The following is a 25,382-nucleotide window of genomic DNA, read 5'->3' on the forward strand; positions in this document are numbered from 1 at the left end:
ACTCCAATTAGGCAGCTGTTCCTTGATAATTCATTACTGGAATTACGTAGTAATTGGACATCTAGGATGTGCTTATAACGAACAGACCTGCCAGTGACACTGTGACAGCGAGTACAGCTGGAAGATAAAAATCAGTGTACGCTGTGGCTGTTTGAGCAGTCATCTTGCGCCAGTGCTCAGAACAAGGAATCGAGTCGCTGGTCACGGTAGGAACCGTTTTCGCCGCAGTTTCGGTGCTGTGCTGTGGTGCAGCGGCACATCGCCTGGAAGAACATGAAACTGTCCATTGCCGGCGCCCGAGGATAATCATCGTCTACCAGATCGCCGTATCGTGATTCTTTTGCTCTTATCATTCTTTTTGACGATCCTATAGTCCGTGGTTTGCGTTTAGGCTAGAATAAGTTGGAACACCTCCGTTGCACACTGGTCGATAAATATAACGATAACGCCGCGAGGCAACTCGCGAGCCTTGCCGAATAATATCCCATTTTGCTCAAAACTGACCAAAAGCTACCCATATGCATAAAGTAATAATAATAGCACAATTTGAATGGCGCATACAATATGAACTACTGCTGCGAACTTACGCGACTACCATGGTTACTTTTAGTGATAACATTACACCGTGATTGCACTGAACTTTATTCCATTATCAAGTACGAAACTAATGGACAGTTGAACCACAAAGCCATTATTTCAATACGGAAAACAATAACATTCCAAGCAAGGCTGAAAAAACAGACATGCTCGCGCCAAATAAAAGAACTAGAAGCTGTCCCAAGCGAAATAAATAAACGAGAGAAATAAAAAAACGTGCCTTGAAGATAGGACAATACCAAGGAAGCTTACTCGCAACTTCTCAGTTTATTTTCCATTGCGCGCCTTCCATAACGCCACATCAGCTCCGGGCAGCATTAAATCCGCTAGTTTGACAATTCGCCATCCATTCTGTCCAGAAATGTGATGCTGCCCATCCAGCGATGCGTGCTGGTACTGTACGTACCCGTTCGAAAACGCATAAACCGCTTGGTCTTTTTTCAGGATGTCTTTTATGGGGATCATCTTGTCTGGCGTGGCAGCTCCTTTCATTCCGGTTCGACACCACGTAAACGAAACACGTTCCCGCTCGACCGCGCATATGGTCGCTGGCTCCCACCAAGATCCTGCATAGCCTGAAGATTCCACAAATACTTCATCTCCCTTGGTGAACCCTATGCACACTCCCGTCCGGCACGCTGTGGGAAAAGCCAGATTTTGTGGCTTCACTGTAGCGTTCTGGTACAAAAGCACGCTAAGCAGCTCCCCTTCGCTCAGCAGACCGCTCTATAACCAGGATTCAGGATGCACGAAAAACTGTCAAACAGGCCAAGAAATCGCAGATTCAGGTTCGTCCGTACCTTGCCGGGACCATCAGCCAGTTGCGTGCCAGTCAAGAGCGGAAAGCGCACAAGGCACAAAGCGTCACCCAACATCTGGCGCCGATTAGCGCCAGATGCATCCAAGGCGTTGCGAGCGCAGGCCGCCTCTGCCCACCTGCAACAACAACCTTCATGCTGCCGAATAACAGATTTACCGTATTTTGTAGGCGTCTGTTTCTTGTCATGGCTGGAATACTTTATATAATACCGGTCACGAGATTCACGGCAGTTTACGGACGCAATTTATGTGTCTAAACCGCCCGATACCTTTCCGCAGCCAAATAGATCTCGTTTTCCTCGGCCGATAGCGTATCACGCTTCAGAATTTTCTGCAGTGTATCCTGTGAGATGTCGGTGAATTCTGTCGACTGCAGAATCGCAGCACTATTCAGGTCCACCAGAACCAGGCACTTCTCCACAATGCTGTCAACATGCCAGTATTTTGCCTGTGAAGAAGCTATTTGTGAAATTGTGGTCATTAATTGTATTACGCAGTCCCTGCTAGAGAAGCACGCACCTCTTTCAAAACAGTCTCTAATGCTAGATCCAACTGTGATCCAGATACGGAGACCTAAACGGAATAGATCCCGTGGAGTGAGCTATGCGATTAGTATAGCGAACTACGCGTAATCACGAAACGTCGCACCGCTAATAGCTGACTTTTAATTAATTGAAAATTCCGACAACAGAAAATCAATAATGATCGGCGCAGCTCGATCGTAAAGCGTGGAGCCCATTCAACAGTGTGTAACACTGTGCAGCACGTGCTATGCCGCGCCCACTAACACAACTCAAGCCAATCAGAAGAGACACAACACAGACACGTAATCCAGTGGCGTAGCGTTGCGGACGTGAACGCTAGTGAACCCCGCTCACATGCCTCTGGGGGGATGCCGAGCTCCTGTGAGGCTGGACACACTCCCAAATCCACGAAAACGACGGTCGCCGGTGTCTGTGCGTGCTCAAGAACATCAAATTCTCTTAGTCCATGTTATCACATCAATTCCGTAAAGGCACAATTCTGTTTAATACAATGTGAAATAAAGAGATCCAATTATAAAAATACTATCAAATCATTAGGAACAGATCAACAATAACAGATCAACAAAAGTATTAATCAAATTGTAGACTAGGATCCTCCATTTCTGACTCGCAAAGGTCACAGGTCCTGTCCACCGTTTTCTGCACTTTGGCCCATTCCGCTCTGTTGAGCAAGTCCGCGCATCCGTAGTGCGACTTTTCATCACAATCCGCTTGAGAATCAGGTGCGTATCAAGTACGACTTAGGAGTACTGCTTCAATCTTTGGAATATGGTGCGTATCATTCGTACGACTTCAAAATGAGATCCAATAAAGGTCATGGAGGGACGTCAATGAAGACAAGCGTAGTTCGCTTCCTCCCTGGTAAAGGTCATCCTTTGTTGAGATGATCCGTTGAGATGTGCGACTCGTTTTGGGTTAATGGTCCCAAAGGTCATGCGACTTGAATTCCGATACGGTGACTCTATTGGGCAATTGATGATCCCAAAGGTCATCCCACTCGTCAAAACTTCTGTTAAAGGTCATGGAGGGACTTAGCCGATTTTCTGCGGCTTCAAGCACTTCTTTGCTTGCCTTCCTGGTAAAATTTGCAGTTTGACCTTTCCGTCGCACATCCAACTTCAATATGCCTCGAGCGGCCAGAGTGCCGGCAAGTTTACCGTAGCATCTCTGATGGGGCCGGCTAGTTACCGCATTAAGTTTACCCCATGAAATTTCCATCTTAAATCTTTTACTCTTGTTCGCCGCTTGTGGCTTACGTTAGTACGAGAAATCCGGCTTGATTACCGTAGTTTTTCTCGTTTTAATTATAACACTGAATCGCTTGAAAAGAGTGCCGGCATAGTTTACCGTAACAACTCTAATGAGGCCGGCTAATTGCCGCATTAAGTTAACCTCATCAATATTCCACCTGTTGTCTTTCTCTTTTTCGCCGCTTGTGGCCCCGTTTCGTATTCAAGAGATCCGGCTTGATTACCGTAGTTTCTCTTGTGCATTTATAACACTGAGTCGCTTAGAGAGGAGGGCCGGCTAACTGCCGTAGCAACTCCCTTGGGGCCGGCTTTATAGACCGAATCAATTTCAACCCCAATAGATATTCCACATGATTTCTTTTAGGCAATTCTGTGCTATAAACGCTGCAAACAACAAATACACGAATGCAATTAATGTTAATATGTCATATGTCACGGCCTTTATACAACACCATTTTCATCTTTGTGACGTACCGACAAATGCCGTAGACGTCCTTTCAATAGTGTGATCCTAAAGGTCAACACTATTCCATTTCATTTGAATCGCCCTCGCCATCTCTCGGCGGGCGTTTCTTAGCGCTTTCCGGTTGGTTTCGATCGGAAGTTCGGTCAACTGGTTCCGTCGAGTCAACTTCCATGACCTTTGTCGGATCAACTTCGCGCTGGCCACGACCCTTCCCTTGGCGACTGCGCTTAACCGCCTCTAGTCGATGGCGCGCATCATTTTCTTCCAGTCGCAGCCTTCGATTATCAGGGTCATCTGCCAATCGACGCTGCACGTCGGCGAGATTATCCCGCAGCTGTTGGTTTCGTATGCCGCGTCGTCCCATCTGGTTAGGCGCACGGTCTGGGCGACGGTCACTTTTCTTCACCAAGAATTCATCAATGTAAGTTTCGATTCCGTCCACCGGTTCGACGTATTCACTTCCCAGAGAATCTTTGATCTTATTAATCCTTTCTTCAACTTGGGATGCGTGGCGCTGTGTCAAGTTGCCCTTTTCCATTCGTGTCTTGCACTTTTTCAGCGCCTTGCGAGCCGTATGCGCTATGCTGATATGTTCCATCGGTTGTCCCAATTTAGCGACATGAGCTCGGAAGAACGGTGGAATGTCATCTTTCATGGTATTAGACACCAATTGATTTTGTGTCTTGTAATGTGCCAGTCTCGCAGCAAAGACCTTTTGCCCCATCCTTTTTGCGGCATAGTCCTTAGGATCCACCTGTAGTCCTATCGATGCCCTTGCTGCAAGCAACTTGAAAGCTGGATTCACATGTCGTAGAACAAACTGAGCCACGTATTCTTGGCGTTCGGGATAGTCTCTGTAGTAGAACTGTGTCATCCCGATTGGGTCAGTTGTGTCCAGCGGTACATCCAATAAACTTAAATCCACCAAACTGTGTAGCCCATTCCGTCTGATAGGGAGATAACAGTCCCGTACTGAATCGCGGTGGATGAATAAACGACGGAAAAGTCCTTGTTCGACTCCTTGTTTAATCTCTCTCGCGTATCCCGAATCAAGTAAGAATTGGCTCAACTGTCTCAGAATTGTGCCAATTTTGTTGGCTTCAACCGAATCCGGCTCAAGTCCAAAGTATCGACAAATTTCGACCGTTTGCTCATCAATATCAGTCGTCTTGTATTCCATGTCGATACTTTCAGGACGTCGGTTGTCAAATCTGGAGTTCTGTCGCTGATCAGCCCGGCGATGATTATCCGGTTCTCGTTGACCTTCTGGTTCCCGTCGCTCTCCCGACTCAGGCTGCGACGGTTCGTTACTCGCCGGTTGTTCCGGTTGGAGGTCACTATCCAGAATTACATTTCGTCGATGGGTCACGTTCTCTTGAGACGTTTCCGCAATCGAGCTGGTCCCTTCCATTTCCACAACGTGAACCACTGACTCCACCCGCTGATACTTTGGGGGTGAATCTTCTCGTTCAGTGCTTGATGACCTTTTACTTGCGCCCGAGTCAAAGGTCGCATAAAATGCGGCTCTCTGTTGCCATCTCTTATCCTGTGGGTCAGGCGTTCGATTTCGCGTATGTTCACGTCTTTTATCCCATGACCTTTCGGGTGTTGACATCCTGACATTGCGGTTCCGGAATGCAACTCCCATCGGCACCTGATGCCCTTGTTTTTCAGGCTCTGCACGGAACGTCTCCGCACGCCGTTTTTGAATACTCATTTCCGTAACTTCGTCTCCATGGCGCACCCATCCTCTTCCGCCACGGTAATCTCTATCATGAGAACGTTCGCGTGACCTTTCGTTGCGGTAGTCACGTGTCCTTTCACGAGAGTGTTCGCGTGACCTTTCTCTCTGTCGTTCAGAAGTTCGCTCATATTCTCGTGAATGTCCGCGTGACCTTTCTCTATGCGGGGGCGAACGTGGTCGTATAAAGCCTTCGTCCCGTTTAACATTTCTTAATGCCTGCAGCACATCGCTTTCGGTTCGGCGAGATTTACGTAGGTCATCCATACGTCTTTCGACTTCCTTCTTTATGTAGGGTGCCGGCGCGAACCCGTCTTGAAGTCGTTTCTTCTCCCGCAACAGCATTTGAATACCTCGTCTGACATGGCAGCTGGATCTTTCGTTATCGTTTCAATTTGTATGATAAGTGATTGTCGTACAAGTTGCATTTCGTCTTCGTTAAGGCTGGCCATGCCCGTAGGTGCAACTAAACTCGATGTGCTGGGCAGCCCCTCTCGTGCAGCCTGTTCACTTGCTCTCTTATTTTCCGCATTAATTTTCGCGCGGATTTCGTCTTCCATCTGCTGAGCTCGCATCTTCGCTTGGTCTTCTTCAAATTTCTTCCGATACGCGTCTGTCTGTGGACACTTCAACGGCTCCAAGGTGTCATCCCAGCCAGGTTCGTTGTTTCGGATCGCTTCTCGGTAACGATCTTCGAATAGCATTCGCTCTTCTACTGGGATGCTGCCGTAATTTCTTGCGCTTATGAGATTTCGAAAAACGTCCAAGTTCCCACGTTTGGCTTCCATGATCCCAACAAGCGTGACGGTATGTGGGTCTTCCAGCTTGTGAATACAAGTGTAGCAAGGGAATTTCTTGTCAACCTTTTTGTTGTTCCTTAAGCAGTCCGGACACTTTGGATTATAGCCCGTAAACTGATCGATGTCTGCCGCCATTCCCGAACGTTTAGAAGGGGCTTGACCTTTTTGTGCCATCTTTCTCTTCAATCTGCAATTATAAAACAATCCATCATAGTAACCTTTTCGACGTTAATCCTTTCCATGTTAAGGCTTTCTATCATTTTTACGCCTATTCCGTTACTGAGCTGAGACTTTCCTAGCTCCTGCTGCCTTTTCTATCACTGTAACGTGGTGACCTTTCTCACGTTATCAGCACTTTCTGACTACTGTGACCTTTTCTATTAGTCCTAGTACTGCTTTCAGTTGACCTTTCGTAACACTTTTCGCTTTCGTTTTAAACTGTTTTATGCTTTTTCTGTAATATGCAGGGTTCATTACTCGCTGCATATCACACTATATTAGTTCACTCGGATTCTTTCGTCGATGGTTTATACGGCTTAAAATCGATTCGGCCATCTGGCTTAATATGAAGCACTTCGTCCGAGATCAAGGCTTCAACGGCATTCTTAATCCACTCCTTATCGCTTTCAATATTCAATTCTCCCAATTCATAATTGACGGCCATGAAGTTCGAAAGGTCATTCCATGACACGCCATTGGTACCACCAATGGCGTCCAGAGCCACATCTGTGATGGCTATCTTCCAGGCCTCCAGTTCCATTTTCAGTCTGGGCGTTCGTTCCGTGCCCTGTTTCGGAAGGTAGTAGACGACTTTGTTGTCTTTGTTGTATTTACATCCCAACTTTCCTTCCTTATATGCTCGTTTGAGAGCTCGTTCAGTCATGTTAAGTGACGACCTTCCGTTCGTATTTATTGCCACTTGTCTTTTCAGGTCTGTCCCAAGCATTTCTTTTTCCCGAATAATCTGGAGTGCAGCTTGGACTTCGTTCCATGTGCGATTATTCACGTCCAATGCCGGCCCTAACGTGTAATCTGTAGCCTCCTTTGCCGGTGTGCCGCTACTTTTCTGGGAGGATGTCGAGTCCGTTGGGTCGGCTGTCACTGTTTCGTCGATCCTCAGCTTTGCCAATGATCCTGATGATGACCCCGCCGATTTTGGTTCGGCTGTCTTCTTCTCCTCTTGCGGCAAAGTCTCTTGACCTTTTAGATCGCCGACCGATTTCGATCGTTCCTTCTCAAAGACCTCCTTTAATGGTATGAACAGTGATTTGTGAAACACCTGTCGCGCCGAATCCGCTTCAGCTTCTGCCGCTGCCTTATCCATCGGGAGCATGACCTTTTCTTTCTCCCGTTTGTCTGAAGCCTCATGACCTTTCGGTTGAACTTCTGCGGTAGTTTCAGATGTCTTCGGACCTTTCGACTGTTCATCTTTTTCTGTCGTAAGTCCAGAAGGAGCCGTTATAGTAGCGTCGTCGTCGCTTTCCGATTCAGAATCCATTGGGCCTTTTGTCTTCGATGAAACTGTGACCTTTTCCATATCCTGACTGTCGGACATATTACAGTGGATCTGTCTTTCCGGTGGTATTAGACCAACTCTCGTGTATCGGATCGGGTGTCCTTTATGTGCGTTTGTCGTGGCAAGGACGTTCTGTTTAATCAACTTTGGCAATACGCGCTCGGTTGCCGTGTCGATCTCCTTTATCATTCCATTTCCGTCGTTCCAAACTGCGTTGATGTATTGGCTAATCCGGTGACTCGTTGACCCTAATGGGCTTGTCATTCCCGCGATTGCCCTTTCTACTCGCATTGGGACCGCTTCATTCGGAGTTGTCAGCGCTTTATCCGAACTGGCTGGTCTGAACAACTTGGCCTCATACGAGAAACTCGGGTGCTTCTGTATAAGTTTTCCTGCGTTCCGCGCGAATTCCAATACGACGTCGAACTTTTGTTTAGTGAAGCTACGATGTTGTTTCTTCAAATACGTCTTCAGGCCTGCTTTAAATTTGGATGTCACCGATGCCGTTCTTATTCGTGTGAAATTCTTTTCAGCTCCGTTATACGCTCTGATTACTTCATCGACCGTGTTCAAATTATCATCATCGGGACCATCAAATTCTTCGTCTGAGGTGAAGTCCAGTTCACTCTCCCCATCTGGTTCAGTGTAATTAACCGTCGCTAATGCGTCGATTTTCGTGACTGTCTTGCCCTTTCCTTTGGTTTTAACGGGTTCGCTCTTTGCTTTTTTCCCTTTATCCAGAGCTTCCGCTAAGCTTCTTGGTTCAGTGGTTCTTGATCGTGTCGTTTTCGAGTCCGTGTGTGACCTCGCACTAACCGTCGAAGTGCTTGGAAGGCTCACTTCCGATGCCTCCGATTCACGCGACGTCTCCCGTTTCGCTTTTTCGCGAATCTGTTTGTCCTTGCGCTCCTTTGGCGTGGATGCGGAAATGACAATGGGGACAGCTTGTTTCACCGCTATGACCTTTCCTTTGGGCTTTAACGGTTCTGACGTAGCCGAATTAATAACTTTCTTTGAAGTCGTAGGTGTTGATGACCTTTCCTCAACTTCGCCGACTGACTCGTCCAATATCTCGACGTCATGCGACGCTGGTTCATCTCTTTTCTTCTTCCCGGTGCTTGTGCTATCGCTTTCGTCACCGCTCTTCTTCTTCTTATCTTCTTCCTCCTGTCGTTTCTTCTTATCTTCTTCCTCCCGTCGTTTCTTGAGAAAATCGCCTTTCTTAACCTTGTCACGGTTCATGGCCTCTTCCAATCTGGGCGCTTTTCTCGGTTTGACTTTTGAGGGCTTGACCTTTAAGGGCTTTTTATGCTTGTCGGCCGTTTCTTCGTCTGAGCCTTCTTCCTCAGGTGGGTCCTCGTCTTCCGACTCTGGTTCGTCGTCACCAGGTGGATTACAATGGGCACAGTTTGGTTCATCACACTGAAGGTGCTCATGACTTCCTTGGGCAATCTCAAGTACTCTTTGTAGCGAGCGTCTGGCCCCTCCTGTTTCAGTTACATTTGCCGACGTGCCCTGCGCCTCTTCCGTCTCTCCGGCTCCGCCTTCTTGTGCCGGGGGATGAATTTCCAAGTGTCTTGTCTCTTTCGGAGATCCCTGTGAGGCGACCTCCCACAAAGGGTTCTTCTTAGCGTCGTAAAATACCGTTTTGTACGTTCCATCTTCCATTCGTCTTGTGAGTCGGAAATGTGCTCCATCGATCTCCGCTCGATGCCGCATCATGCTGATGAGTGTGCTCGCTTGAACCACGGCATCTTTTCGGTCGCTTTCAGGTATCAGATCCCATAGCTGGTCAATAGCTGCCTGATTCGCATTTCGGGCGCTCTCTTCTGATACATCCCATGGGGCATATGGGACCGGGTCTCCTGTTATTGGGTCAACTATCACCGCAGTTATGGTTTCCGTAGCTTCTCCATTGTCAGCGAAAAGTCTGAGGGTGACCTTTCTGCTTGTCGCCTCTGTATACCTCGGGACCGACTCATAATCATCTGACGATCGTTTCTTCGGATCTGGATCCGCCGTCGGTTTTGAGCGAGTTCTCTCTTTGATCAACAGTTTGCCGTCCGTTGTGTATGTATATGCCAAGTGGTCATCATCTGTGCCCACTTTGATACGGATCCATGCATCTTCTTCGGTTGCAACTTTAGATACCACGTGCTTCATCATCTGAACGATAACTCTTGGGTTATGACGTTCTTCTGGAGGAATAAACTGTAGCGCCTCATTGACTATCGTTTTTGACTCTTTCCCAATGGCATCCTTGACTGACCTATCCGCGAGGGGATTATACGAGTCGATCTCTTTGTTCGTTTTCTTATCGACTATTCGTGCAGTGACCTTTCGTTCTTTATGATCTTCCCCAGTGTATTTGGCCGTGAAACTTCTACACTTCGGGAATCGAATCTGACCTTCTGTTCCTTTCGGCGTGGGTGGTACACTCTTTCTACCCACTGGAATCGGGGCCTGTGGCTTTGCCGGCTCAGCTGGTGTTGCTTTGCTTTCTGTGGGCTTCTTTGTTCGCTGCCCTTTCTTATCAGTTTCTTTTGGGCTTGTCGTCGGTGATCTCACTCTTTTCCACTCTTCGTGGTGCCACTGGATGGTTCTGTGACCGAACTAGTACGTCCACGTCCTGATCCTGCAACCGAGCTGGCCCGTGACCTTTCTGCTCGTTCCGTTAATACGGCATCAATCTTCTGCTTTGTGGCCAAAAGGTCCTCGTCCGTCATTTCATCAACCGGGGCATCTTTTTCAGCTCTGGGTTTAGATGGTCCCGCGACGCTGGTAGGATGCATCTGTCTTGTTTCCGGGAACACTTTAAGATACCTAAGGATCTTTTCGACGATCGAAGGCCATGGCCTACCATTTAGCGACGGGTGGTATTGCCACATCGACGCAACTTTTATCGCGTATTCCCTGCGCTCTTTTTCAATCAGTTTTGTCTTTTCCTTCAGGGCGATATGACATGGTTTAATAACGGCTTCCAGGCTGATCAACTTTCCGTACCATGCGTGCTCGTCTTCAACTCGCATGTGAATTCTATAAAGTTCGCGGCATTTTCGATTAAATTCTCGGATAGCTTCCAAATCGTTTTCCGTCAGTTTGTCCTCCTTATTCGGAATCATATTTAAGCTTGCGTCGTCTTCTCTCAAATCCAAAGGAAGCTTCGGTGCGTATGCGTGTATTGAAGGTTCACCTGGAGGCGTAAGCCGTAAACCATCTGGTCCAGTCTCGTCCAAGTTTGGACCCAATGACGGTAGAATGCCTCTCGGTCGCCTTCCTCCTCTGTGTGGCGAATTACGATGAGGGCGCTGCGCTCCAAGTTGCTGCGGTGTTCTCATGCGAGGCGCTCCGATGTCCGACAGTGACAAGCCTCCCGTCTCCGGAAAAGGCGGTAATATCGGAGATGACCTTTGTGACTGTACTGGGGTCACTAACATTCCGCTGAATCCTCCATGTCCCGTAAATCGATTCGGTGGAGTCTGTTGTGGTGGCGGCATCAACATTCTTGCCGGTCCCATTATCATCTGCGATGGTCCCGCCGGTGGGGTATACGATCCTGGATACGGTTGATAAGGGGCGCTCGTTGCTTGTCCCGAATACTGGGTTCCGGCAGGTGAGCCGTGGTGCACCCAGTTAACCGTGTCCTGATAATTCGTCTGCTGTCCTGGATCGTGGTACACGTAATATCCCTGTCCTCCGTAGTAACCTCCTTGGGTTGTTCCAGGTTCGTTCTGAGCCGTTCCCACTGACGACGTCGATCCTTCACCATATGACGTGTCATAGCCGTATTCACCTTCCATTCTTATAGGTGTTGATGCTTTTAGTGGGTTTCCAATACTTTCCGAGTCTGAATTATCCGAGTTTTGTCGTTCCAATCTGTCCATTAACTGTGCTTACCTTCTATAGAAACGAAACAAGAAAGGTTAACTTTTGCACAGTGGTGACCTTTCTTTTGCCTTCCCAACTCCTATCTTTAATTTAATGTGACCCCTTATTTATGTCTATGTGGTTATTTGTTCTCTCGTCCTTTAGTTATCCGATCAAGGAGTTCTTTCTCGGCTGCATCCTCAGGTTCGCCTTTTCGGGTCAATAAGTCCGTAGGGGTTGGTTTCTTTTTCTTCTGTTTGACTTTCCGATCGTTAATTGCTTTCGCTATATCACGGCCCAGTTGTTCGGCTTTTGATTTGACCGCTTCTATCTCCTCTTCTCTCTTTTTTATGAGGTCATTCTCATAACCGGTAACAGTGCGTGGTTCGAAAAATTCGGGTCACGCTCTGACATCTCAGCGTCCGTACGCTGTTTCGAAAGGTCATCCTTATCTTCGGTAGCAGTGCGTGGTTCGAAAAAGGATTGTTGCAAGTCCTTTTTGGAGGTACGCTCTGGTACTTTGGAGGTCGGTTCGTTGTCTTGTTCCAGTGACCTTTCTGCCAAATTACCAGCCTCCGCGTTCAACTTAATTGTGACTGCAGTTTCAAAGTCTCTGTCCTCTTTCCTTTTCCTTCCTCGCTTCTGTTTCGGTTTATCTCCGTTTAACCCATTCGTTTGACCTTCTCCCATTTCGGGTAGCAGAGGTGGTTCGAAAAATGGCTTCTGTTGTGTGACTGAGTCATTTTTCGGACTCCGCTCCGATTCGTCTTCTTTTCCGTTAGCTCTATCCGTTTCGGGTAGCAGAGGTGGTTCGAAAAAAGGTTTTTCCGAATCTTTTTGAGTACGCTCTGATGCCTTTTCCTCATCTGGTAATGGAGGGTGCCATGGTTTCAACCGGTCGATCGAAACCACCTTCAAGTCTGCTTCCTTCTTCGGGTTCTGCTCGATGACCTCCGGCTTCGTTTGTTCGCGGGAAGCTGAGAATTTTCCACACTTTATCGTATTTCGACTTAAAGTCCGATTGGTTTTCTTTTTCCCTTGTTTCGTATCTTTGGTAATCGTATCAATACGAAATCTCCCACTTTGAAATTCGGCTCCGATTTCTTCTTATTATAAATTTCCGCATTTTTCTCATATGCGTCTTTGATGTTACATCTCGCCACTTCTTCGGCAAAGGTCAAGTTCTTTTTCATGGTCTCCACCCATTCGTCTGGAGTTCCGTAATCATCGGGTATATTCGTTTTTGTAACCACATCTTCCGGCATTGTCATTTCTCTGCCGTGTAGCATATAGTATGCTGAATATCCCGTTGTGGCGTGTACGACTCTGTTCATCGCCGAAATAACATATGGGAGATACTTGTTAAACTTTCGCTCATTTCCCGCTTTTAGGTATTGCGCCAAGCCATCAGCAATCGTCTGCATCTGTCTCTCCACTTGGCCTTGACCTTCTGGGTGATACGCCGTTCCAAATGTGTGTTTAATTTTAAACACATTGGTGACCTTTGCCAATACTTCAGCTGTAAAGTGTCGTCCGCGATCCGTATGCAGGATGTGCGGTGCTCCGTGTACCAATATCACGTGCTTCACGAACACTTTAGCGAATTCTTTGGCCGTTGCCGTTTTCATTGGTACCGCAATCACATATTTCGTCAGTTGATCAATAAACACCGCTATGTACTTATATCCCCGTTTCTTGGTCGGTAACAAAGGTCCTTTCAAGTCAGCATATACTCGGAAGAACGGATGTCCCACTTTAATCTCTTGCAATTTTCCAGGTGGACATTTCCTCGGTGTTTTACGGAACTGACATCCTTGACAGGCGAGTATGTAATTCTTCACGTCTGTACTCATCCTGTCCCAGTAATATCGGAGTCTTATTGCTGACAATGTTTTCTCGAATCCCAAATGTCCCGCTGCTTTCTCGTCGTGCAATGCGTGGATTATTGCTCTTCGCATTGACAACGGTACAACATATGACCTTTCAAGTTTTCCATTTTTATCCTTTACTCGGTATAATATACCATTCCATAACTGGTAATGCACTTCAAATTTCGATCTTGTTTCCGCGTCTGGTAGGTGTTCCAGTTCGTCTATGATCATTGCCAGATGGGGATCTTTCAACTGTTTATTCCGCAATTGCAAGTTTGAGTCATCCTCCTCTTCTTCGTCACCTTGCAGGTTAACGATGCGAACTGTCGCTGTACTGAGTTCATTCCAATCCTGATGACCTTGCATCGTGGTAACGGTTTGTATCTTTTTCGCCTGTTTTGGGAATCTCAGCAACTTGATTGGACACTCGTTCAACGCTTGTGCTTAACTTTGTCCGTTTCCCAAAGGTCATCTCCTATTCTCCGCTGCTTTATCAAGTCCCGTGACCTTTCCATTATGAACTTCGGCCTCCACTTCAAGTCCGGTGACCTTTAAGTCACTAACGGCGGGCAACCAACTTTTACCCGATTCATTTGCTTCGTTTCAGCCGACTCGTTCGCCGTAGCTGAAGTGACCTTTAATCGTTTCTCCCTCTGTTCCACCATCTGCAGGAACAGCTGTCCAACTTCAATTGCCGGTTCCTTCGTATCAAACTCCTTCTTGTAATCCTCGAAGTTCGGAATCTCGTCAAATTCCTCTTCGTGACACGTCGGACCTTCAATTGGCGCTCTTGATAACGCGTCCGCGTTGTCACAATATTTTCCCGGTTTGTATTCGATTTTAAATTGGTGACCTTGTAATGCCATTGCCCATCTTGTCAGGCGGGTTCATTCCGACTTTATTCGTCTCTGACCTTAACAGAGTTGGTGAGCGCCTGATGATCCGTCCTTACGGTGAATTCATGCATAATCGATGTACGGCTTAAATTTTCTGACAGCAAACACGACTGCCAGGCATTCCCATTCTGTTACGCCGTAATTTTTCTCCGCTCCATGTAGGACACGACTGGCGTACGCGATCGGGTGTCCATCTTGTGACAGCACGGCTCCGATTCCTTCTTTGCTCGCGTCGCATTCAATAACGGTCGGTTTTGCGGGGTCAAACTTTGCCAATACTGGACCTTCACACAACAACTGTTTCAAACTATTGAACTCTTCTTCATGTACTGCTGTCCAGTCTTTTTTGACATGTTTATCTTGTCGCAGCAGTTCATATAAGTGGGAAGTCTTCTGTGCGTATCCCATTATGAACTTGCGGTAATAATTCGCCAGTCCAAGGAATGACCTTAACTGCCTTTCTGTTTGAGGCCGTTTGAACTCTGAGACCGCGGTGACCTTTTCCGGGTCCATACGAATTCCGTCCTCGCTGAGTATATGACCCAGAAATCCCATTTGTCTCATTCCAAATTCGCATTTCGTTGGCTTAATCGTGAATCCCGCTTCCACCAGACTCATTAAAACATTTCGCAGATTCTGCATGAAAATTTCCCAAGTTTTTCCGGCGAAGATCACGTCGTCGATATACCCGAAAACGCAACCCTTTCTTTTCGCTTTCGAAAGTACTTTATCCATACACAATTGAAACGTTGCTGGTCCGTTGCATACGCCAAATGGCATTCTTTTAAATCGGTACATTCCATCTTGTGTTACAAAGGTCGTCTTGTTGATTGACGCTGGATCCATTGGGATCTGCCAGAATCCACTTTGTAAGTCCATTTTTCCGTAATATTTGTTGCCTGCGCACGCGTCGAGCAACTCATCCGGATTTGGTAACGGGTAATTATTCTTTCTCGTTAGCTTGTTAAGCATGATGTAATTGACGCAAAATCTTGTTCCCATTGTTCCGTCGCCATTTTTCTTTACTGCCAATACGACTGGGAAACTCCACTCGGCGTCTGACGGTTCAATTACATCTTGTGCCAACATCTCTTCGATATGCTTTGTTATAAACTCGCGGCCTGTCCAACTCGTTCTGGCCGGGTTACATTTTACTGGTTTCGCATCTCCCGTATCAATTACGTGGGTGACCCCTTTCACATCTCCATACGGTTTCCTTGATGTGGGTAAGACTTTCCAGAATTCCCAAAACGCGTTGTACACGTCGTTTTTCTGCTCTTGGGTAAGGTCAGGTCCCAATTTCAGGTTTTCGATTATCTTTTTAAGTTCAGCTTTCGTTGTCTCATCCACCTCAGGGTCTTCGAGTACGTTCTTTACTGTCCCTGCGTTGACCTTTACATTCTCCATATGTTCATACGGCTCAACGTAGCCGAGAAGCTGATTTTTCTTCACGATTCGGTATTTGCTACTGTGATTTGCGATAACGATTTCGAAGTATTTTCCCTGTGGTCCGTCACTCCTGCCAACGGTTGCACTTCAGTTTCCACTTGTGGGACCGGTGTAAACATCAGCTTGTTTTGAGCCGGTGCATATTTTCCCATCTTGACCTTTACACGTGTGCAGTTTGACGGTTTCAATTTGATTCGCTGATCGCTGTAAACTTTGATCACGTCCTTCGACATTCTAGCTTTTTCCACTTTCAATCTTCTGACTTTAATATCCTTTTCTTTTTCCTCATCTACTTCGTCATCTTCATCCAAGTCCATTAAATCCTCTTGCTCCGAAAGGTCACTTACACCTGAATCTTCCGAAGTTGTTGAGTTATCGCTTGAACTCGTCCACTCGGAGTCGGAGTTACTGCTCTCATATTCTTGTGCAGTGGCTTGACCTTTGTTTGCCTTTTCGAGTGGACGCTCATCAACTCCTTCATCTTCTGATGAAAGGTCACTTTCGTTTTCTCGCGACTCGCTAAGTTTTTTCGCTTTCGAATTTTTGAGCAGGGGTTTGTCCCCTTCTTTTGCCTTTCGCCCAGTTCGTGCAGCGACTCTCGGGTGACTCCTTGCTACTCGAATTCTAGTTGGTGACCTTTCTAATTGGTCGGAGTTTGACCTTTCTTCGTCCGATTTTGACTTTTCCAGTTCATTTATTTCTTCGCGACTCGTTAATGGCTTTTCGGTCAACTCGACCGGCGGGCATTCCTCACCGTTATCGAGTGACCTTTCTGCGTTTTTTGCCTCAGTTGCTGGGTTTTGCTGCTCGTTCGATATCCTTTCAACTTCCTCTTTGAACCTTTTCCACATTTCACCTCTATCCGTTAACATCTGCGCAATATCGAAAGCTGACTTTGAACTTTCTTCTGTTTCATTCGATTGTCCTTCGGCTATCTCTTTAATTGGTTCCTCTTTCTCTGCTTCTTTGGGAGTCCCTTTATCGGCTTCATCCTGTTGAACTGTTTCGTAACCTTTAGGTCGTTTAGGACCAACAAAGATGCAGTTTGCCATCAGCTCTTCAGTGACCCATTCATCATTCGGAATCGTTTCGTACATGCACCACGTATCACCACCTCGTTCTGGGTAGTCCACTCCATCTGGATCTGGTGCAAAGGTCACCTTTTTCTTTTGCATCAAACCCGGTAACCTTCTTTTCCGAGTTACCTGTAGTTCTCGCATTTCTTTTACGTCAAATTTGGGGATCTCTTCCTCGAATTTCTTCCAGTATTTCTCGAATGCTTTTTCGTTTCCCTCTTTTAACGCGTTGTAGTACACTTCAAGTGATTCGTAGACAGGTGTACCAAGTCCTGCCGGGAAGATGATCGTTCTCCCTTCACCTTTATACATGTGGTTCACACGGAAGTCCCAGAAAAGATCAACTCTCGCTTCTTCCCACATTTCTCCTTCCTCGGTCATTTCTTCTATCTCTCGTTCAAATCTCTTTTCCGTTGCTACCGGATCGAGAGGATCTTGGATTCCTTTCTCGACACGTTGCAACCAATGGTTTAGCCATCTGCCTCTTCCAATTATAAAACTTTCTACACATGACAACCACGTTCGATATCTATTCCAGTGATACCGTTCGATGTGTGGTTTCCACATTTCGTTTGTCCGCATGATGCTTTTCGCTTTCTTTTGGGCATGACCTTTAAGGTCTGCTAATGCGGCATTACATCTTAGCCATTCTGAAGGGTCATCTTGAGAGGCATTTTCACAACATTCCGCGCATTCCCATTGTGGTTGCACTCTGCACGGATCCTCAAAGTAACCGTGGTGACAGCTCCCGGCTCGTTCTTCTGGAGTTAATGTCCTTTGACTCGCTTCAGGTTTAACCTGTTCCTGTACTGTGGTATCTTCCTCACATTCGATTGGAGTCACGCTTTTATCCTCAGAGGATATTTCAATGACCTCTGGTTCTTTTTCTGTTCGGTGACCTTTCAATTGTTCGAGTGCCTTGTCGCGGATTTCGCTTGTAAACATCTGTTCCTCTTCAACTATTCGTTTCAAAACTCGTAACCTTTCGCTCTTTTTATCCTTCCCCACTTTAGCCGTCTTTATTTCCAGTGCCTCTGGTACTGGGATAGCTTTTTCAACACCTTTTTCTGTGTCTCCTTGCTTACATTCATCTGCGATCATACTTCTCCCGTCCGGGAGAAATATGATCGCCTCATCGGTATCTGGCGCAAGCGGTTCCTTTTTCTTTTCGTTAACTTCTTTGACCTTTCCACTTTCACTTTTCTTCTCCGGTGCCTCTGGTACCGGGATTATCCGTTGGCTAATCTCGTTCGGCTGCACTCTCGTCATTCCCGGTGCCTCTGGTACTGGGATGACCTTTTCTCTTCCCTTTTGTGTCGGCATTGTCCGATTTAATGTGTTTTCGATCTCCTGCTGAATCATTTGCAACTGCTCAAATGGTGACAAATCTTTTCGCGTCATCTTTTTCTTTTCGTTTCCCGGTGCCTCTGGTACTGGGATTAGCGTTTTATTAACCGTTTGAGAATTTCCCGTCTGTTTTACAAGTTCGGTGACCTTTCCGACTTGAACTTTGGCGACTGGTTTGGGGTCATCTTCTTTCTCTTCTTCGCCTTCATTATCCATCAGTACGAACTTCTTCTCTAAGAAGTCGAATCCCAGTAGCACTTGTACGTCGTCGCACTTCGGTCGGACGTAGAAGGAATGTTCGCTTGTCTTCTTTCGTAAGGTCACTGGTGCTACGCAGTAATGCGTCACCAGGAATCCTGACGTTCCGCTAATTCCGTTTATTTTCACCAGTCTATCTGGTGGCAATGGGAGCATATGAAGTCCATTCTTCTCGCAAAACGGTTTGCTGATCAGCGACGTCTCAGCGCCGGTGTCCAGCATTGCGTTGACCTTTATATCTCCCACTTTCACTTCATGTGTGTATGCTTCAATTCTCTTGGGCAATTTTCCGTTTTGAATCTTCAAGGTGTGAATCTTACATTTCACAGGGATAAGCGATACTGGTCCCGGATCCATATCGGGAAGCACTTGTCCTTTTGCTGGAGTGCTGTGACCTTTCAGTATCTCGCTCAGCTTATCAATCCTATGTGGAACGTTAGTCCGAACATCGTAATATTTTCGCGGCTTTTCTTTATTTGTTCGCTTCTCTGTAGCCATTTTATCACCGGTGACCTTTTCCACGTTCTGCACTTGCTCATTTGCTTTTGTGCTATCCATGTGACCTTTAGTCACTTCATTTATCGTTTGATGGATCAGTTCCTCTTTGCGATTTTCATTTCGTTTATCTCTCAACTTCTCAATGACTTCACTTGTTATTTGGTCCGCTCGCTTCAGTTCGTCTTCTTCGCTATCTTTCTTCTCATCTGGTGACCTTTCATATGTAACCATGTCATATCCCTTTTCGGTCATCCATTGCATCACTTTTGCAGATACTTCATTGTTCGTTTTCGTTGGGTCAATTTGCGAAGACATCCCGTCTGTTCGGGCTGGTGACTTGTCATTGGCATCCTTTTGCAGTGCTTGTGATAAGTCCCGTGACCTTTCAACTGCGCTACTCTGTTGCGTTTGCGCTATCTCATTTGTCCTGTGACCTTTGGGCTAAGTCCTGTGACCTTTCGTTGCGCTTCATGACAAATCCGCCACCTGTCAGCTTTTGTATGGGGACTTTTTCTCCATAATTCGGCGGTTTATCCTGTGGTGGAGCATTGCGTGAATGATTCCAGTCAGCGAATGTCTTCTTATATTCCTCTGGATTGAATACTGGGATTGGGTTCGGTGACCCTTGCGCTGGTTTCCCGGTAACCAACTCTTCTAGTCGCTTTCTTTCACATTGCGTTCGCAACTGTTGCATGTCCCAGTAGTCCTCTTGTGACATTTTCGCTTTCTGCTTTGCCTTCGGCGTTACGGGTATCCACATCCCGTGATTGCCATTCGGTCTGTAGGCCACTTTTTGCCACTTTTCCTTCTGTTGCAGCGTTATTGCATCTACAAGTGAGTCATCGGAGTTCTGTTGTGCCAATTCGCCATTCTTTTGCTGCGCTGTTCGCAGTGTCAAGTCTGTTTCTTGACCTTTTAACACGACGCTGTCGCCGTGACCTTTTGCATTCGCACTCGCTCCTTGACCTTTAACTTGGACTTTTCCAACAGAAGGTGACCTTTCATCTTTACTAATGACGGTGATATTCTGCTTAATCCATTCTTGCCTTATTCGCTTCTCTTCTTCGTCTTCTGAACAATTCCAAAACTTTGGCTTTGGTTCCCCGTAACAATCGCACCTTGGCTCATTCGCCTTGTCGTTTTCTGCCAAAAATTTCCGGAATTTCGCGTGTTGCTCATTTTCCTCTTGCGCAGTATCGTTCTGCGGTGGTGATTTTTGGTCGTTCGACTTGCCATTTATCTGTTTCCGGAACCATTCGTGGTGCATTTCCACTTCTTCTGCGGTATCAGTTTGCGGTTTCTTTTGGTTTAACAGCGCTTGTCGAATCTTGGCATTACGTAATGCACGACGTTCAGCTAACACTTTCTCGCTGCAATACGGTGACCTTTCATTTTGCTGCACTTTTTGCAGTGTCGCGCTACCGTCACGACAATTCCCACTCGCAGTACCATTCTGCGGTGACCTTTGGTCCCGTTGCACGTTTCCACTCGCAGTACCATTCTGCGGTGACTTTTGATTCTGTGACGGTATCCCCATAACCGTTCCATTTCCTTTTTGTGATGACGGCATCCATATAGCCGTCTCTCTTTGCTGTGGCGGCATCCATCTAGCCGTTTCTTGTGGTTGCGGCATCCATATAGCCGGTCCATTTTGCTTTTTCGCTAACGGCATCCATATAGCCGTTGCAGTGGTCATATTCACTGCAGTACCATTCTGCAGTGGTGACCTTTCCCTTTTATCCGGTGGTTTAGGGTCGGGTCGATCAGTAGGCTCACCGGTGCCTACTGATCTTGCCCGTTTCCCTGAACCGGCGCTCCACCTTGTTGTACGCCTTGCACATTTGCTTGTTGTTGTCCGATATCATTTGCCGGGTTAGGATTCTGTCCGCCACCGTTATTATATTGGCCGCCACCCTGTTGGTAGTTCCCTTGGCCGCCGCCATTGTTTTGGCCTCCTCTGAAGTTTCCGCGGCCGAAGCCTCTGTTTCTTCCTCTGAAGCCGCCGCGGCCGAAGCCACCGCCGCGATAGCCGCCGCCTTGGCCGCCCCCATTTCCATTTCCATAGTTCCCGTTACCTTGCTGATTCTGAAAGTTCGCTTTCGCCTGGTACCATTGCGTGATCAGGTCATATCCATTTGCGACCGCTTGGCGCCAACCACCGAGCCCGCGCAGTCGTTGCCACTCGTTGAAGGCAAACAGGTTTGGGTTCTGTTCCGGTGGTGTGTTGGCGAATTTGCATCCCTGGGTCTGGTGGTTGCCATACATACAGTACTGGCACATCTGCACATTGTTCGCCACCCATCCGTCAATCATCTGGAACTTAAACTCAGTTCGTGACCCTTGGTTTTGCTGTTGATTCCCTCTGAAGTTCCCTTGACCTTGACCTTGTCCCTGGTTCTGGAAGTTCCCCTGACCTCCATTCCAATTTCCATTTCCGTATCCATTTCCGCCAAAGTTACCGTTACCCCCTCCTTGTTGTGGTAACCCGACATTCATAGGGACCATATTCTGTGGTGCAGGTGGGGCCACATTTTGGGGAGCCACATTCTGGGCTACTGGTCTCACTTGAGCTGCTGCCTGTATCGCCGCCACCATTGCATATGTTATCGGTTGTCCCGTCTGACTGTCGATAAAGGTCACCTTTTCGGTGACCTCTCTGACCGGAGTCTCCACACGGTACTCAACCGGCTGCTGGTGCAGCTGCCATTCTCTGTTGCGGCACATTTTCGACTTGGCCTTGGCGGATGGTCACGTATTCCTGATTACGTTGACCTTTTGGTGCCTTGTATTTTTCTTCGCCCGTTGCCCAATGTCGGAAGAAGTCCTTCACATCCGTTGGCGTCTTGCACTTTTGTATCCGCAATGCCTTGTAGAGTTCATTGTCTCCTCTACATCCTTCAATTAAGAATCCGACTGCTTGTTTCTCCGTGATGATTCTTTTTGCTTTGAATCGCATCATCGCCTGATAATACTGGTCCAGCGATTCCTTTCCGAGTTCGAATTTTCTTGCATAGGCTTCACGTAAGCCTAAGACTTCTTCATCTCGATCACCATATTCATCTTTGAATTTGTCCATCCACTCTGTTATTGAGTATTCAATTCCATCTTCGGCTGCGATGTCCTTTTCTCCCCTTCGAACCAAGTTTTGCAGGACCTTTCACCGCACTTGCTATCTCAATCATAATTTGGTCGTCCGTTAGCTGGTAGGTTCTTTGGGTTTCTTTTACTAGTCGTGTCCACCCACTCACTGTGTCACGACTGCCGTCAAAGGTCATGAGTGGTGTTTTCCTGGCCATCGAGTTGAGTGCTTTTGTCAATTGCACCGCTGTATTTTCTGCCCTCTGGTCATCGTCTTCTTCGCTACTTCCATCATCACTTTGATTTCGTTTCGCCTTTCCATACCGGGATTTCCTTAGGACGCTCCTGCCGGCTGGAGGGTCTGTCCCGTCGCCCTTCATCGATGAACACATTTGTTTCCAAAGTGTGCGGGGAAATTGTGAAGGGTCACCTCGACTCATATGCGGGTAACTTTCCGATGGTGGCTCTTTGTCATCTTTGCCTTTTCCCCGTCCTTTCGTTTTTGACACTTCCCTTACCGGTACCAGTTCGTAGCGGCATATCGAAGTGGAAGCTTTTACCCGTGCCCGTTTCATGCGCCTTGCTGTAACTGGGCGGGGGCGATTCCACCGTTGATGTTCTAACTCCGTGTTGTAGGAGCTGTTCATCTTTGTGTTTGTTGGACATTTGAAGAGCTTTATTCTCATCTTCAAGGCGCTTAATCCTTAAATCGAATTGTTCTTTCTCATTCTTCAGGTTCTGATTCTCTTGGTTGACCTTCGACATCTGCTGATGCAGTTGAAGCGTTTTGTCTTGAATGACCTTTTCAGTATCATTTTCCACTTTCCTGATGTGTTCCGCCAACTGGGTCACATCCCTTTCCAGCGTCATGTATTCTTCGGCTGCTGCTTTCAGCTGATTTTTCGTCACGGTGACCTCATCTTCTCTTGTCATCGCCGTTTGTGTCATATCAATCAGCTCCGTATTCAGTCTGATAATCTCCTGTGTCTTCTGATGGACCGTTTGTTGCCACTCTTTATCTTTCAATTCAAGTACCGTGACCTTTTCATCCAGGAGGTGTGCCTCGTGTTCCCACCTCATGCCTTGCTCGGCAATTGTCTTAGCGGTATTTCTCAACTCGGTATTCTCTTCGGTGACCTTTCGAACATCTTCTTTCAACGACTTGTTCTCTTCCATCACCTGCTTAATTTCGTTCTTCAACCGCACACCTTCAGTGGCTGTGAGCTCCCTCAGGTCCTTAGCCACTTTGACAGCGTCATCGGCTCTCTTCTGATGATCTTGTGATTCTTTCTGAAGGGTTCCAATGTTCTCGTCCCGTAACTTCAATTCATTTCTCAGCTTAAACACTTCGTTGGTGTTTGTCAACAATCGTTGGGTCGCGTCGACGAGTTTGGTTGCGTATTCATCTCGTTTCGTTTCCGCTTCGGTGACCTTTAGTTTAAGTAAGTCACATTCATCCTTCAATTCGGCTAAGTGTCGTGACCTTTCCGCTGTTTCTTCGGACATACTCTCGTTAAGGTCACTGACTGCAAGATGACCTTCCATTTCTCTGTCATCTGCCATTTTCAAATATTCGTCGGCCAATTCCTTTTGTCTTTCGTATTTCACTTTCCAACCGTCTGCGGCACTTTGAAGGTCACCCTGTTGTTGTTCCAGATCAAACAGGCGGGTTTCAAGTGTGGTCAGTCTTTCTCGGTATTCCTGTTTCCGCTTGTCCGCCTGTCGTTCGTTAACTTCCAGTTCGTTTTCCAATTCGCTGACGCGTCTCCTCAAGAGTTGACGTGGGGCTGTTCGGTGACGGCGGTCTGTACATTGATGACCTTTCCAGTTTGTGTCCGTTCAATGAGGTGCTCGGGTATGTCCTTGAATCGGTGTCATACCTTCAGCACGGTCAGCTTCTTTCATCGCAGTCTGGAAGGACATGTTCATCGTCGCTTCATCATCCGTGAAGTAGGACTCGTTCGATTCATCTGAGACCATTGGAGTTGACCAAAGGTCATCGCCTGCGGTCTTATCATTCAGTGAAAGGTCATCCAATCCCAGTTCAGTCAGTTCCTCTTCGGTGACCTTTGTGTTTCTCTCATCCACTTGAGCCAGGTTCACATTTTTATCCTGCTCATTCGTTCCACTGGTGGTAGCATCCGACTGTGATGCTCCAACTGATTCCGCTCCTCTTGCTGTGGGTTTATCCTCCCCGGTGACCTTTGTCTGGTTCATCGGATCGCTTCCCGCCGTAGACGCGGGAGTGTGCTTCTGGTCGTCGCTTGAACTTTCCTGATTGGCGACCGCCTCGAGCGCCTTCTGATAAGTGCTATCAGAGCCTCGTGAATCCTTCTTCTCGAATGCCTTGGGCGCTCGAGTGTTCCGCTCATGTCCAACTGGACGTGAGTACGGGTACAGATCCTTTTGTATGGATTTGGTGCGCTTTGCTGTGAGCTGCGGGAGCTTTTGCTTCCCTGACTGCTGTTAGATGTCGGTTCCTCTTGTTCTTTGTCCATGTTGATCGGATAACTTGGACGCTCCTGTCAATTGTTCTCACACACACGTTATTGTATGGTTTATTCAATTGTCCTAAAGGTCACTTTGTACCTCCGAAATTTTTCTAAGTCCTTATTAAAGGTCACTTTTCGACTGAAAAATTTCGACCAAGTCCCGTTTAAAGGTCACTTTTTCGGTAAAAAGTTCGAGAGGTTTGCCCTAAAAGGTCACTTTCGGACAAAACTTCGAAACCGCTTTTACAGTTCGAAATACGTTAGCGAATGAAATCCTACAGCTGCTGATATCGCTGTATCACTATTCACTTCAATTTCACTTCGATAAAGGTCACCTTTCGTCAGTTTCAGATCACAAAGGTCACTTAAATAAGTCAATTAGGACAATTCCAACTTTTTAGTAAAGGTCACTTTTCAGGTCAAAAGTCCTGTTCTGGTCTCAAAGGTCACTTTCCGACTCAGTTCAACTCAAAAGGTTGCTTTCTGACTCAATTTCTGTTAAAAGGTCGCTTTCTCGCTCAATTCAAGTTAAAGGTCACTTTTAAGCTCAATTCGATCAAAGGTCACTTTTCCTTTGTCTCAACTCAAAAGGTCACTTCTCAACTCAATTCAAGTCTAAAGGTCACTTTCCGCTCAGTTATCTTATCTCAGATCAAATTTCCCATTACGACTCAGAGTTCAGCGGAAAATCCCCATTCGGGTTGTTTACTTCGTTCTGATTGGTCCGCTAGCTCAAAATATTCAGTTCAAATTTCGGCCAATCACAGCTCAGATAACTGACCAATCCCGTTTCACCATTTAAAAATTTTATCTGAG

The 25,382-nt window shown here is 46.9% G+C and overlaps 4 protein-coding genes across 5 annotated transcripts in view; all 4 read right to left on the reverse strand.

The window, feature by feature from the left end:
* The window catches only part of LOC129595281 (serine/threonine-protein kinase fray2-like), a 90,810-nt gene extending 79,946 nt beyond the window's left edge, over positions 1-10,864 (reverse strand). Inside the window, exon 1 of the mRNA XM_055492233.1 lies at positions 10,738-10,864. The gene's annotated coding sequence lies outside the window, so the exon portion shown is untranslated. The remainder of the gene's footprint in view (positions 1-10,737) is intronic.
* On the reverse strand, positions 681-1,897 carry LOC129595304 (BTB/POZ domain-containing protein 2-like). The gene is made up of 3 exons (XM_055492261.1): positions 1,686-1,897; positions 1,398-1,533; positions 681-1,323 (listed from the first exon to the last, which is right to left on the reverse strand). Exons 1-3 carry the CDS (start codon positions 1,895-1,897, stop codon positions 865-867), a joined length of 807 nt encoding a protein of 268 aa, XP_055348236.1. The 3' UTR covers positions 681-864.
* LOC129595282 (uncharacterized) lies at positions 2,062-6,740 on the reverse strand. 2 transcript variants are annotated; one of them, XR_008691298.1, is made up of 2 exons: positions 3,686-6,696; positions 2,062-3,595 (listed from the first exon to the last, which is right to left on the reverse strand). XR_008691298.1 is itself a non-coding variant. In XM_055492234.1 (2 exons), the coding sequence occupies exon 2, from the start codon at positions 5,761-5,763 to the stop codon at positions 3,736-3,738; it is 2,028 nt and encodes a 675-aa protein (XP_055348209.1). In that variant the 5' UTR covers positions 5,764-6,405; positions 6,710-6,740; the 3' UTR covers positions 2,062-3,735. The 2 variants fall into 2 exon arrangements, 1 of the variants encoding a protein (XP_055348209.1); XM_055492234.1 differs by adding an exon at positions 6,710-6,740 and having other exon boundaries at positions 2,062-6,405.
* Positions 10,865-22,756: 11,892 nt separating the features above from the next.
* On the reverse strand, positions 22,757-24,054 carry LOC129595305 (rho-associated protein kinase 2-like). Its single transcript, XM_055492262.1, has 3 exons — positions 23,955-24,054; positions 22,919-23,600; positions 22,757-22,760 (listed from the first exon to the last, which is right to left on the reverse strand). The coding sequence occupies exons 1-3, from the start codon at positions 24,052-24,054 to the stop codon at positions 22,757-22,759; spliced, it is 786 nt and encodes a 261-aa protein (XP_055348237.1).
* Positions 24,055-25,382: the final 1,328 nt, after the last annotated feature.

The sequence above is a fragment of the Paramacrobiotus metropolitanus genome, unplaced genomic scaffold (assembly GCF_019649055.1).
Source record: "Paramacrobiotus metropolitanus isolate TYO unplaced genomic scaffold, Prichtersi_v1.0 Parri_scaffold0000076, whole genome shotgun sequence".
NCBI lineage: Eukaryota > Metazoa > Tardigrada > Eutardigrada > Parachela > Macrobiotidae > Paramacrobiotus > Paramacrobiotus metropolitanus.

What these genes read in the sequence shown, in the direction of transcription:
- LOC129595305 (XM_055492262.1), bottom strand. Translation starts at nt 24,054, where the DNA reads ATGGTCTCAGATGAATCGAACGAGTCCTACTTCACGGATGATGAAGCG. An exon ending in AGAAGCTGACCGTGCTGAAG is followed by an intron (nt 23,601 to 23,954) that starts GTATGACACCGA and finishes GTCATCTTGCAG; the next exon opens with TCAGTGACCTTAACGAGAGT.
- LOC129595304 (XM_055492261.1), bottom strand. Translation starts at nt 1,897, where the DNA reads ATGACCACAATTTCACAAATAGCTTCTTCACAGGCAAAATACTGGCAT. An exon ending in ATCTATTTGGCTGCGGAAAG is followed by an intron (nt 1,534 to 1,685) that starts GTATCGGGCGGT and finishes TTGTTGTTGCAG; the next exon opens with GTGGGCAGAGGCGGCCTGCG. An exon ending in TGGCTGATGGTCCCGGCAAG is followed by an intron (nt 1,324 to 1,397) that starts GTACGGACGAAC and finishes TCCTGGTTATAG; the next exon opens with AGCGGTCTGCTGAGCGAAGG.
- LOC129595282 (XM_055492234.1), bottom strand. Translation starts at nt 5,763, where the DNA reads ATGCTGTTGCGGGAGAAGAAACGACTTCAAGACGGGTTCGCGCCGGCA.